The sequence below is a fragment of the Berghia stephanieae genome, chromosome 1 (assembly GCF_034508935.2).
Source record: "Berghia stephanieae isolate SIO BIC M18660-M18661 chromosome 1, UCSD_Bste_1.3, whole genome shotgun sequence".
In the NCBI taxonomy this organism is placed as follows: domain Eukaryota; kingdom Metazoa; phylum Mollusca; class Gastropoda; order Nudibranchia; family Aeolidiidae; genus Berghia; species Berghia stephanieae.
The window spans coordinates 71929349-71942102 of record NC_088360.1 but is presented as its reverse complement, the minus strand read 5'-3'; the positions used below and the strand labels follow the sequence as shown (position 1 = coordinate 71942102).

At 37.3% G+C, this 12754-nt stretch overlaps 1 protein-coding gene across 3 annotated transcripts in view; it reads right to left on the bottom strand.

The window, feature by feature from the left end:
* LOC144964508 (uncharacterized) overlaps window positions 1-12754 on the bottom strand; it is a 43470-nt gene that overhangs the window by 15569 nt on the left and 15147 nt on the right. Inside the window, exon 2 of one of the 3 annotated variants that reach the window (XM_078898890.1) lies at window positions 5176-5337. In XM_078898890.1, coding sequence (XP_078755016.1) covers window positions 5176-5273 — 98 coding nt within the window. In that variant the 5' untranslated portion in view covers window positions 5274-5337. The remainder of the gene's footprint in view (window positions 1-5175; window positions 5338-12754) is intronic. The other 2 variants (XM_078898905.1, XM_078898897.1) reach the window with 2 other exon arrangements.

Here is a 12754-nt window from a genome sequence, read left to right as displayed (position 1 = left end):
TGTTTAAAAGAACTGTGCCCACTGCTTTTTACCATGAATCACCATAATTATGCCAAGTATCTCAGTGTATATTTTGTGTCACTAGCCAACCTGATTCATTCCCACCCAGGGGCAGAAGAAATGTTACAAGATAATGGATTTAGTGTCTCCAGATCAAGGACGCCTGCTGGAAGAATAGCAGTTGATATGACCATTGGACAAACAATAAACAAACATGCAAAGACAAAAGGAGGTATTGTTGGGTTCAGCAAGAGTCTTCCAAGCTATTACCGTTGGAGTGTAACAAGACACAATCGAGCAGAATATGTATCAGCAACCCAAAGAATGATCAGCAACAACAACTGTATAGATATAGACACCCACAAAGAATTGAACCTTGCAGAAAAAAGACAAAGTGAAAAGCGAGTGCAAAAGATCCTCCAGGCATTTTCAGCATTTATCAATCCCTTTGAAGTTGAAGATGGTCTGGTCAGTCTAGCTTCAGGAATGAAAATGCAAGAGGATGTTGCTGATGACCTGCTAGCCGTGGAAAAAACAGGAAAAAGATTGTTTGAAAGTTTTGTTGAAAACAGACTGAAGGAAAAGAATGTAGAATTTCACAAGCCATTAGAAAGGAACAAGACCAAGACATTTGCATCATTGAGGAAAGTGGTAACAGTGAAAAAAGACATGAACGTGGTCAAAATCAAGGTACAAAGAAATTTATTTGGCCAGCTTCTTGTTTTGTCCCAAGAGCACAGTGTTGATCTTCAAAAAGTTCTTCAATATCCTCTAACACCTACTCCATGGTCGCTGGCTTCATCAGATGGTTTACCTCTGAAGACCAACAAAGCAACTCTGTTGCACAAGCTCACGCCTGACAATTCATTAATGTTCGAGGATTATGCAAAAAAACAAACAAACACCGTTTACATTGTTGATGGCAATGCACTGTTACAAACTCTGTCAGCAATCCCAAATACATTTGGTGAAGTAGCCAAACTTACATTTTCCTCCTTACCACAAGCAGCTTGTGTGCACTTTGTGACTGATACTTACATAGAAGATTCAATCAAAGGTTGTGAGAGATTGAGGAGAGGATCTTCTGAAGATAATGCATACTTGTTAAGAGGATCTGCAACAACAGTGCCCAGACGTTGGAAATCATTTCTCAGCTGCGTTGATAACAAAAGATCTCTTATCAGGTTTCTCCTCAAGGAATGGGAAAGTAACGAATATGCAAAGAAACTGAGAAACAGGGAAATCTTCTTTGTCTGTGAAGAGAGAGATGCACCTTACTTTACAGTGACACGGATGAATTTACCACAGCTGTACCTTGTCTAGATCTCTACTCATCACAGGAAGAGGCAGACACACGAATTATACTGCACTGTCAATATGCTTCCCGCCAACCAAACTGTGAAACAATTGTTGTCAGATCACCAGACACGGATGTCTTCTTACTTCTCCTTTCATTCTCAGAGACAATTGGAAAGACCCTGATTTTTTATACTGGCTGTGGCAACAACAGGCGACAAATCAATGTCTCTCAGATAGCAAAGACTTTGTCTAAACAGATGTGTGATGCATTACTTGGTGTCCATGCATTCACAGGCTGTGACACAACAAGTTGCTTTGCTGGGCAAGGAAAGCTGAAAGCTCTAAAATTTCTTCAAAAAGAGGAAGATCTTAGAATTCTGTTCTCCAGATTTGGAACATCAGCAGCTGTTTCGAGTAATGACTGTCTCATGTTAGAGTCATTTGTGTGCAAGCTGTATGGCAAAACCTCATGCACAAGTGTCAACAAAGTGAGGTATGACATAGTTCGCCAGCGTTTCAAAGGAAAGAAAGGTACCATCTCATGCAGTGGTGGAATTGATCTGTGTCAGATGCCTCCTTGTAGTCAAGTATTGACACTGCACATATCAAGAGCCAACTTTCAAACTCTCATTTGGAGGAATGCAGTGTGCCAGAATCCTAGCATTCCAAAACCAGAGGATAACGGTTGGCAGAGAAATTCTGAAAATGAATTGGAAGTACAGTGGTTCAAAGATGCTTTCATTCCAGATGAGTTGCAGGAAATTGTGTATGAAGAAAGCTGCACCAGTACTGACGAAGATACATATGCCGAGGATGGTAGTGATAGCTTTGACAGTGATTTCCTTGATGACACTTCAGAGGACGAAGAGGATTTTGCTACTGATGATGAGGATATGTAATAAATTGGTGAGCAGTGCAAACTGTTAAGGAGTAAAGCATGTTTGCAAAACACATAAGGATATTGTTTTTATGTACTTACTGCATCTTGAATCAAGAATCCCTTTTGAGTATCAATTATTCTTCATAATATAACAATGCGATTTCGTTCAAAAGTCTTCGGTAATGATGCTTCACTTGGGTTGTGAACAAATTAGTCTTTTTTCATGATATATCTACTGTTTTTACCACACCTTCAACTTACTTTTAAATGTGACAACTGGACATCAATACCATGTTTAAAAAGAATAAAAATTATGATGAATTTGGCATCCCACAAAGTGGAGAAATATTTAAGGGTTGCGTACACTTTTAGTTTTTCCTATGACGTAGAAATATGAAGGTTGTTGTTGAGGCTTGGGCCATAGCTTTCTTCAGTGCTACTTTTTTAATGAACATGCTGTTTTTGGCCATATTTAAAATAATGTTTGTGTAAAACACTGAAATAGCTTAGTTTAGATATGACACGTCATGAGATTACTGACAAATTGTTTCAACTTTCTGTGAATCTATATAATATTTACAAATTGAAAGCTTGTGCACATAGTTTGATAGTATATTCAATTTCCTTCAGTTTGATACCCAATTTGCATATATTTGAATTAATATTGTAGTCTCCAGAGCCTTTGAAAGAAATGTCTCTTTTTTGCAAGGGGACACAACTCACTTTTTTCAAAGAGCCATAACTCTCTTAAATGACACTTATTTTTACGGTAACAGTGGAATTTGTATGGCCAATAAGTTCTATTATTTGAAAAACATAGTGGCATAAACTCCCAAAGGGGGGGGAGGGGGGTCCCAGTGGCCTAAGCACTATAATACCACCGTCATTACACCAATGCTTCGATCACTGGTGCTTTACCTAACTTTGATTCTTTATTACCAAATATAATGATGATTTTCATGTTTTGCAAACGAGTAAATAAAGCGCCTGCCCGAAGACTTGTGCGATGTCTCAAAACGATTGGTCTGTATATGTACGACTACTATGCGGTTCAATTATTTGTGACCCATCGTATCAAAGCGGTATTATGTCGGGATCCACTCGGTAAGGGAAATTGAATTCATAGCCACAAATATCCAATTTGGGTTTAATTTCTCTACGTTATGCTGGAGTATAAAGACTATTTCTTGCATTGCAAAAACTTCTAAGCTCCAATTTCTCACCATTCTATCTCTAAATTCAATTTTTGGGGTCTGAATCATCCCGACATAATACCGTTTTGAGACGGAGGGTCACATTTTTTAAATTGTGATTCAATAGGGCAGAAAAGTCGTGGCGTAACACCTCCTATTCTTCCGATTCCAACCTCCTTGGAAATGTGTATGTAACCAGTCCTTTGGAGAAGTATATCATAAAAAGGCATTACCATTTTAGTAGGCAGATTCTTAGAATTGCGAGACGTAAAAAAAAAACGAAGATGGATCACCTTTATTGACGGCCAGCATATATCTAGACTAGAAAATAGGTATGTCTCTAGTCCTCCGGAACAGTGGTTTTACACATACATTCAATGAATCACACTTTTGTTCCCTGTACTAAAGCAGAGTACTTCTATATCAAAGGAAATCCTTTATTTAAAAAGATCTCTTATTAGGTATGGAAAATATCAGTCTCTTGATTTTTGTCGAGCCATACTTGTCAAATTATTTTATTGATGACTTTTCGTTTTTGTTAACAAAAAACATTCAACAGCAGCCGGGTAGTTCCATGACAGAATGTAAGCTTGATGATACTTGCATTGTTTACATTGATTTCTTAACACCCCAAAACTAAATACTGTCTATGATATGACGGGCCAAATCATAGCCATCGCAAACTTATAGCCTGACACTGACCAAAAAAATGACGTCAAAAGACAAGTCTTTAGCCACAAAAGAAAAATAAATCGTAAGTTGTATTCACTAGTTCTAGCAATGGAATCACTTTATTCCTTGAGCTTAACTAACGACAACTCACTAGACGCTACACAAACCGAGAAAAATTAATGACGTCAAACTCTTAGAGGGTTCTAGTGTCAGGCTATATTATAAGTTAACAACGACTATGACCAAATCAACCGTTATATTGAGCTTTTAATAGTAAAACCTATTTTCATGGCTTGATGGCTGACTAGCACAGGGAAAATAATGACAAATTAACAAAAATGGAACATTCATATTTGAAATTTAAATTGAGAATTACATCACACAAAAGATAGTCCATTTTAAAGACATTGCAATAGTATTAAATCCAAATCAAAACTCAAAACAAGATCCATATTGGCAGGGTAATGTAAACCATTACTTCATAGAAAATCGACAACCGGACAGAAACTCATAGAAGAAAGAATGAGGGTTAAATATTCACCTACTCGGTGATTCCCGAGTTCCTTAGTTCAGCAGAAATATGCTTCTATTGCATTTAGGACTTTTTGTAATTATAGAGTGGTTACCTTTTTTAAACAACCATATAAAAGTATGATTATAAATATTTCGGTGTTACTACTAATTATTGAAATAATAGATAGCATTTTAGACTATGGGGCTCTAGAGTCACGGACCTTCACTTTGAGAAACACTTTGCTACACTTCACTACAGGTTTCCTTTTGTAATTTTTAAATATATTTTCTTTTCTTTGATTCTTTGATTTTGGACATTGTTTTTGTTCATTTGAAATCACTTTTTTTGGAAATTAAAAAAAAAAACAACAAAAAAACAAACAAGCAGAAAAGTAAAAACAAATACAAAAACAAAAAACTTATTTCAAAAAGCGTTTTTAGTAACAGTGTGTTGTATTTTTTTTTTCAATCGTCAAGATATTGCCGATCTGAATACCACGAGAAGGATGGGATTTTTTAAACTTCTAATTGTCATTCAACCTTATCAGAACAGTACCATATATACCATTTCATATAATCCAAATTATTGAGGCAAAGTATAATAATGTTATTTCTTACCTAAATGACTTTGTATCCAGTAAATAAGCAACACTACAGGATGGGGTCCACGGGGTCACCCATTCGATGGAAAACTCAGCTTTGGATGGTATCATCATGCTGGTAATATTAGTATCAGATACTGAATGAAGTCGAATACGGTATTAGATGGATATCAAATATCTGTATTAAAAGAATAAAGGGAAAAAACTCCCACTTCATAGTTTACTCTATAGTCATAAAAAGAAGGCATGGTATTATAATATTACATAACTTTACCCTGCGTCACTGCTATGTATAGAGTGCAGAGATACGGGTCTGGATCTCACAACAACTCCTTAACAATTTAGACCGAGCGTTTGAGCCGTCGATTAGGCACCACAAGCAAGTAATCGCATTAAATTGTACACGCATTCTTCATCCATCCTGTCAGGATGTAACACTTACTTCAAAGAGTTTAATTTGGATTTAATACTATTGCAATGTCTTTAAAATGGACTAGTCTGGTCTATGTGTGATGTAATTCTGAATTTAAATTTCAAGTATGAATGTTCCATTTTTTGTTATATTTGTCTTTATTTGTTGTTGTGCTAGTCAGCCATCAAGCCATTAAAAAGGTTTTAAGATTAAAAGTAAGTGAAACAGGAAGTAAGGAAGAAGATATCAAAGCTAGAATAAGGAAAGCCCAGTAGTGTTTTGCCATCTTGTCGCCCATTTGGAAAAGAACAGTCATCTCTAACTAATGCAACTTAAATAGGAAAATTTGCTTCCAATGTCGAGCGATGTGAGACCTGTTCTTCTGTATAGATCTGAAACCTGGGGAGTCAAAAACATCCTTATTCGCAATATCCATACCTTCATAAACAAATGTCTCCGTAGGCTTTTGAAAATAAGATGGCAAGACCACATTTCTGACATTGAATTATGGAGAAGGTCAAACCAAGAACGTTGTTACTTCTTACCGAAACGTTGCGAATAAGAACCTATCAGCACCCAAATTAAGAGAAGGAAATGGAGATGGGTCGGTCACACATTTAGAAAACCAGAGCCCATTTTTATGTAGGCGGACTAGATTTAGTTCTTTACCAGTCTACTAAAAGACTACCTAGTCTTAAGCCTGAGCGAAGCAAGTGACTAAAACATAAAGCTCTCTAGTACACGATGGTAGGTAAGATATCAGTTTACATACTTTTTAACGCAAAAGATTCCAAATAAGAAATTAGCAACACATCCGGTATAGTTATATTTCGTTCCGTTCCATATTTGAACTTAATATTGCCATAGCCACAGGATGAATCAATTTCCGTGATGTTGACTGTCATCGACTGTCAATTCTATATTTAGGTCAACAAAACTCTAACTAATTGAACCAACCCACCCCCCCCCCCCCAAATAAAAAAAACCAATAAAAAACAAACAAACAAAACAGAAAGTGTGCTCTGATGAATCACATTGTTTAAGTTAGTAATAATACCAGCAGAGTTGTGCCAAGAACTGATCCCACGGGTCCTCAGCTGAGGACCGGAGACCGGTTACAAGGTGGAGAACCGTTGGCGGTTCTCACTTCTATTAACCTTTCTACGGTCCCAGCGATTCTCGCGTCTCACTGTCGTTTCTCTGTCCCAGCGGTTCTTTGCCTAGGTCGTATACTAGTTCGCCTCTCTTCCACCAATCACCACCCATCCCATTTAATTAATTGCACCCACCCCCTTTTGATATAAACAAAAAGCACAGACGACCACTTCTCTCCTCGCCGCTAATTGCCCTCTCGTATATGGCGTGGGAGAAGCAGGAGTCGCGTGACATTCATCAACTCCATTATTCAGAGTAAATTTTAAAAATTTACTACACATTAATTATCGCAATGACAATGATCTAAGATGAGAAAATAAAGACCACATCACCCCTCTTCTCTTATGGGTTATTGTTTGAAATGAATATGACTACTATAAGATGTGCGGGTTTGTGTTTATGTGTATGTGTGTGTTTCGAACCTAGCAAGTCCGATTCTTTGTTTTCTTTTGTCTATCTGTTGTCACCACTCCTTTGTATCGCATTGTTGTCGTTTAATAATACAATAATATTTAAATTTCGTTTGGTGTTTTAACTAATCAAATAATATGACTTTCACATAATATATCTTCCTTCCAAAATAACAATTATAACGTCTGTATTTTTAAAAACCCCAATAAAATATTTGGGGTCCCCGATAGCTCAGAGATCTATCCCGGGTGCATTCGAGATTTTCTTCTTCTGATCTCGCTGTCTACTAAGCAGTGAATGGGTAGTTTGGTCTGTTTGATCTGGCGAAAAGTATTTTGTGATAGACTGGCGTCCTATCTAAGGGTAGAAATATTAAAAAGAAAAAAGGAATGGAGAGGAAAAAAGAAACAAATCAAAACAAACTCTTCCCATACGTTTGGTCCAGCATGCCACAGACACAAAATATTAACCATCCCTTTTCCTTTCACTCCCTAACATTGATTGACCTGACCCGCTCCATCAATCTTCGCAAACACACACACACACACACACACACACGCACATACACATACACACACATGCTTAATGGACAGTGTTATAGTACTATTTTCATGTTTCTCCGCTCTCACTTACACTTAAAGGTTCTACTGCCATCTACTGCAGGCACGGTTCCCATCGTATGACGGTCCAAACTATGCCTTGTGAATGTTCAATGTCGAAAAAGAACCGGTTCTTGCGGTTCTCATTTCCTAGGAACCGAAGAACCTCGGTCCTTAAACATGCTTGGGACCGCCCAGCACTACAGCAGAGTATTTTTTTTTGTCTCCATGATACTTTCTAATCCATTTACTATTTGTTCTTTGACGCGAACCCTTCGACTTTAAGTCTCCATTCAATCGTAACTCGCGAAACGATAAGTTTCGGGACTTTTTTGTTTTTGTTTTGTTTTCACTCATAAAAATGTGAACTTCGGACGATCTGTACGTTTCTTGCAATTTTTTAAAAGTAAAGGCGGTGTCAATAGCAACAGAACACTTTTTGCCACTGCCATTCGTAACCGACGTATTTTCCCTCCGAATTGAAGCTCGCTCAATCTCACAGCATCTGCTACCTTGTATCCTAATAACTTGTCTGAGATTAACGATAAAGTCTGACTCGAACAAGGGACTAAAACTTGGCAAAACTAAATCCAAAGATGTCATGATTTTAGTCTGGGCTTTGCTCGGTCAAATCATATAAAAGCGATTTTTTTCAAGTCTTTGACTAAAGTCAGGAACAAAGTGCTAGCCCGCGTTCATAAAAATGGTCCAGTGAGCAACTTTGTGGCTTTGTGATCTAGTGGTATGACACTTGCTTTCGTATTGGCGCATAATTGAGTCCTTGGAAAAGGCTCTTTACTCATATTTTCTCGCCTTACTCAGGTGTAAAATGAGTACCTGGCCGTCGACAGCTTTGCCTCTGTCTGAAAAAAAATTGTAATATCGCCTCTCAGGCGTCATGTCTTGTTCTACATGTTACGTGTTGCTATTAGTCAGGGTCCCTTTGTAAAGCGCTTTGAGCACGTTTAGTAGATATTGCGCTATATATAACAGCTCAAGCTCAACTTCACCTACCAATCTCTTGATTGGAACCCCCAAGGGACACGAAAGGTGGAGCGTGCGAAACAGACATAGAGATGCTCATTGTTTGCCTAATTAAAGATGGCAGGCCTAACTTGGAAGGCTACCAAAAAGATGGCCAAGGACAGAACAGAAGGGGAACGCTCGAAGAGGCCTTGTTTCCCACAAGGAACGAAGAAGATTAAGTAGACAAAGCAAGTTATATTATCTGAGATTGATATTAAATTCGGAGGTTGCTCCTGACGTAAACAAACGGCGTTGTTCCGAATTGCAAATAATTTCCATCAAATCCGCAACTCTGAATGCTCAGCCTTTTGATAATATTTCGCCGACATACCCGTTTTTTATGTGTTTATTCTTTATTTAAGGATGTGTTTAACTGTAACAGGCATGCCGTTAATGTGTGATTCGTCACTCTATCGTCTAGACAATCGAGCATCTGAAATAAGTTGAGAGGCAAAGAAAAGGAATTTTATTGATTGTTGATCATTAATTTCATTCTCTTTTTAAGCAAATAGATCTATTTAATGTTTATTTTGAACTTGTTTCGAATCGGCAAGGAAACAAGACGTTGATTTGCGGTGAATACGGGTTGCTCCAGCATCCATAATATGACATAACATATTGTTCGTTTATAACCTGCAACGTTTTGGTAAGAAGTAAAGAGATGCGTTTAGTTACCTTCATGGATACAAATAAAAAGGGATAATTGGATGGATGTATGATTTTTTACATTGAAAACAATAATGCAACGGTCAATCGAAAAACAAAAATCCCTTTTTCTATGGTTCATTGATTATTCCAAAGCTTTCGATTCAGTACAATACGACACGCTCTTCAAAATCTTAGAAAAGATCGGTGTAGATAGTAAAGACCTTCGATTTGTGAAAAACTTATACTGGAATCAAACAGCGTGTGTCAAACTTGATAATGAACATCGGACTTCTTTAACATCGAGAAGGGAGTAAGATAACGTTGCGTCTTATCACATTTTAAACATATATAGTGAAATATAGCGTTGTCGTTTGAGGGCAGAATATGAATATCATAAGATACGCAGACGATGGTACTCCAATGGTATACTCTCCAGAAAACCTGCAGAAAATTTTAGAGTGTGCAAAAGTGAAGAGATGGGCATGGTGGTCTCAAAGAATGACAACAACACGACCTATCACTTGTCAAGCAAAGGAGAGACCATCAAACGAGTAAAGAAATTTAAATATTTAGGCACTATCATTACCCATGTAGCACATGACATAGAGGATATAAAACAAAGAATAGCAATAACAAAATAATGTGTGTTAACCAACAACCTAAAGTTGAAGACCAGAATGAAAGTAGTAGAAACATATGTTATAAGTACCCTTTTATACGGTTATGAAACGTGGACGCTTGACAAAGAATGTACGAGAAAGTTAGAGGCATTTGAGATGTGGATGTATAGAAGAATGTTGAGACTATAATGGACAGACAGGAATACGAACGAGGAAGTGTTGGAGAAAGTGAGAAAGGGAAGAATGCTGTTTGTCTGTTGTTTTATTTTTTTGTTTTTTTTTTAGGTGTTTAACGGCGCTTTCAATACTATTTTGGTTATTCAAGTGCCCGTTTCTGGCTTTTATCAGTTTTTGTCGGCCTTGAGGGGCCATAGTTGCTCAATCGTGTTAATACTGTTGTAATAAACTTTTATGAAATCATAATACTTACATGTTTTTTATTTTAAAATGTTTATTTACATTTTCCGCAGGAGTTCACATTCCTGCAGATAATTTAAACTTGTAAGCGGATCGACTGACTGGAATAGAGACTTCAAGTCTCTGGTTTCATAATGCTGTGATCTTATGTTCTATTAAAATATGTTGAACTGTGAGGTCACGGTTACAGCTTCTGCAGAGGGGTTTTTCATCCCTTTCCAGATGGAAACGGTGAGTGAGGGCAGTATGTCCGATCCGGAGTCGAAATATTTTGACCTCGTCTCTTCTTTTTAGCCCCGAGTTGGGTGTGGGGCCGAGGTCATTTTTGATTTGTCTTAATTTATTTTGAGTGTCTCGACTCCAGGATCGTTCCCATTCTTTTCGGACGTGCTTTTTTATTTTGATCTTTAAATCCCCGTGTGGGATTTTACTGCCCTCTGGCAATTCTTGGCTCACCGCCTCCTTTGCCAGTCGATCCGCTTCTTCGTTCCCCCGGATATCCACATGACTAGGTACCCAGAGAAAACAAACTTTCTTTTTTTTTTTAATAAATGATTTATTTGCACCTTCCAAGATACTTGTGATTCTTGGATCGGTGCAATAAAAGTTTGAAATCCCCTTAAGTATGGATAATGAGTCAGACAAGATCAAGAATTTGTTTTGATTCGATCTCTCAGCGAAACGGACAGTATTTAGGATTGCTCTCGATTCCGCTGTAAGATCGAAACATTTTCGCCGAGGCGAAGCAATCCGGTGTCTTCCGATGAGTGATAGGCACATCCTGCTGCATCTGCGTTCTTTGATCCATCCGTGAAGATGTGAGTATAGTTTGAGTAAGTTTGTAATATTGCTTTTAGAGTCTGTTTGTAAATATGTGGGCCTGTTTGTGATTTTACAATTTTTTGTTAGATCCAGGTTTGTGTTTGGTCTATGTATGGTCCATGATGGTGTCTTTGCTTTGACTGATGTTCATGTCTGCGATGTCTTTTTTCAGTCTACTCGTAAAAATCCCGCAATTTCGCGGGGAAAGAACTATTTTCATTCGATATTGTACCCACCATCATCTAATGAGGGCAGATTGGTAAACAACGTTGTCTGTGTAACTTGGTACATCCTCTGTTGATTTTTCTGTGTGGCCCAACATGAAGTGTAAGCCACTATAGCCTCTGACCCGTGACACAACAACATACAGTTATCTGTGTGTGAAAACAGGTTGTGGTAAGACAATCAACTGTATTTATTTTTAATTTTATTGTATTTATTTGCCAATAACACTCTACACGTTTTTATATTTCACTTTCTAAGCTGCATTACACAGTTCCTCCCCGCCTCCCCTCTTTTTACTTAATTAATTGCGCACCTTTTAGACATTTCTAGTATTCTATTTTAATTAGTGCTTCCTTACAAAGGAGCATACTAATTTCCTGCCAACCAATGTTTTGTTTATTCATCTTAACTACGCTACTACCACATTATCTCATTCATCTGTGGTGTATCATTCATCCTGTTTTGTTGATAAAGGGGAAATCCGAAACGTTCATTTGATCTGTTTTTGTAATTAAATTGAAGCTTTTAAAATGCTTCTATATGATGACAAATTGAATAAATAAACGCCTGACAAAAGATCAACGGTGAAAATACAAATTGAAAGAATACTGGGGATGTAGGAGCTTTCGGAATGTCTCCCCTTTACTTAACTTCTGGAAAAACAAACACCCTAGCACCTCCTTTACTAAGACTTATGACTAACCCTAATAGAAAAATAAATCCTCCGATCTCGAGCTAACCCTAATAGAAAAAAATGATGACAAATTGAATAAATAAACGCCTGACAAAAGATCAATGTGAAAATACAAATTGAAAGAATACTGGGGATGTAAGAGCTTTCGGAATATCTCCCCTTTACTTAACTTATGGAAAAACAAACACCCTAGCACCGTTACTAAGACTTATGACTAACCCTAATAGAAAAAAAGCATTCGATCTCGAGCTAACCCTAATAGAAAAAAAAGACCCTCGGACTGCTTTGCACTACTTTTCAATACTTCACAAATCAAAATGGCGCTGAAAATCAAAACAATGGTCAAAATCCATCTGTCAACTTTTGGTTGTTCTTCCTGTCGTAAAAACGCCAAACTGACATTTTTTACAGTGACGAAATTGGTTGTTTTTGAGAGTGTTAGTGTCGACGGTACGTATTTTATGATATCTGTGTGACTCAACGAACTTTCAAACTGACTTTAAATTATAAAAGGAAATCAAGTTTTCTGTTTATCTATCTGTAAAAATACATTTCTATTTTTCAAA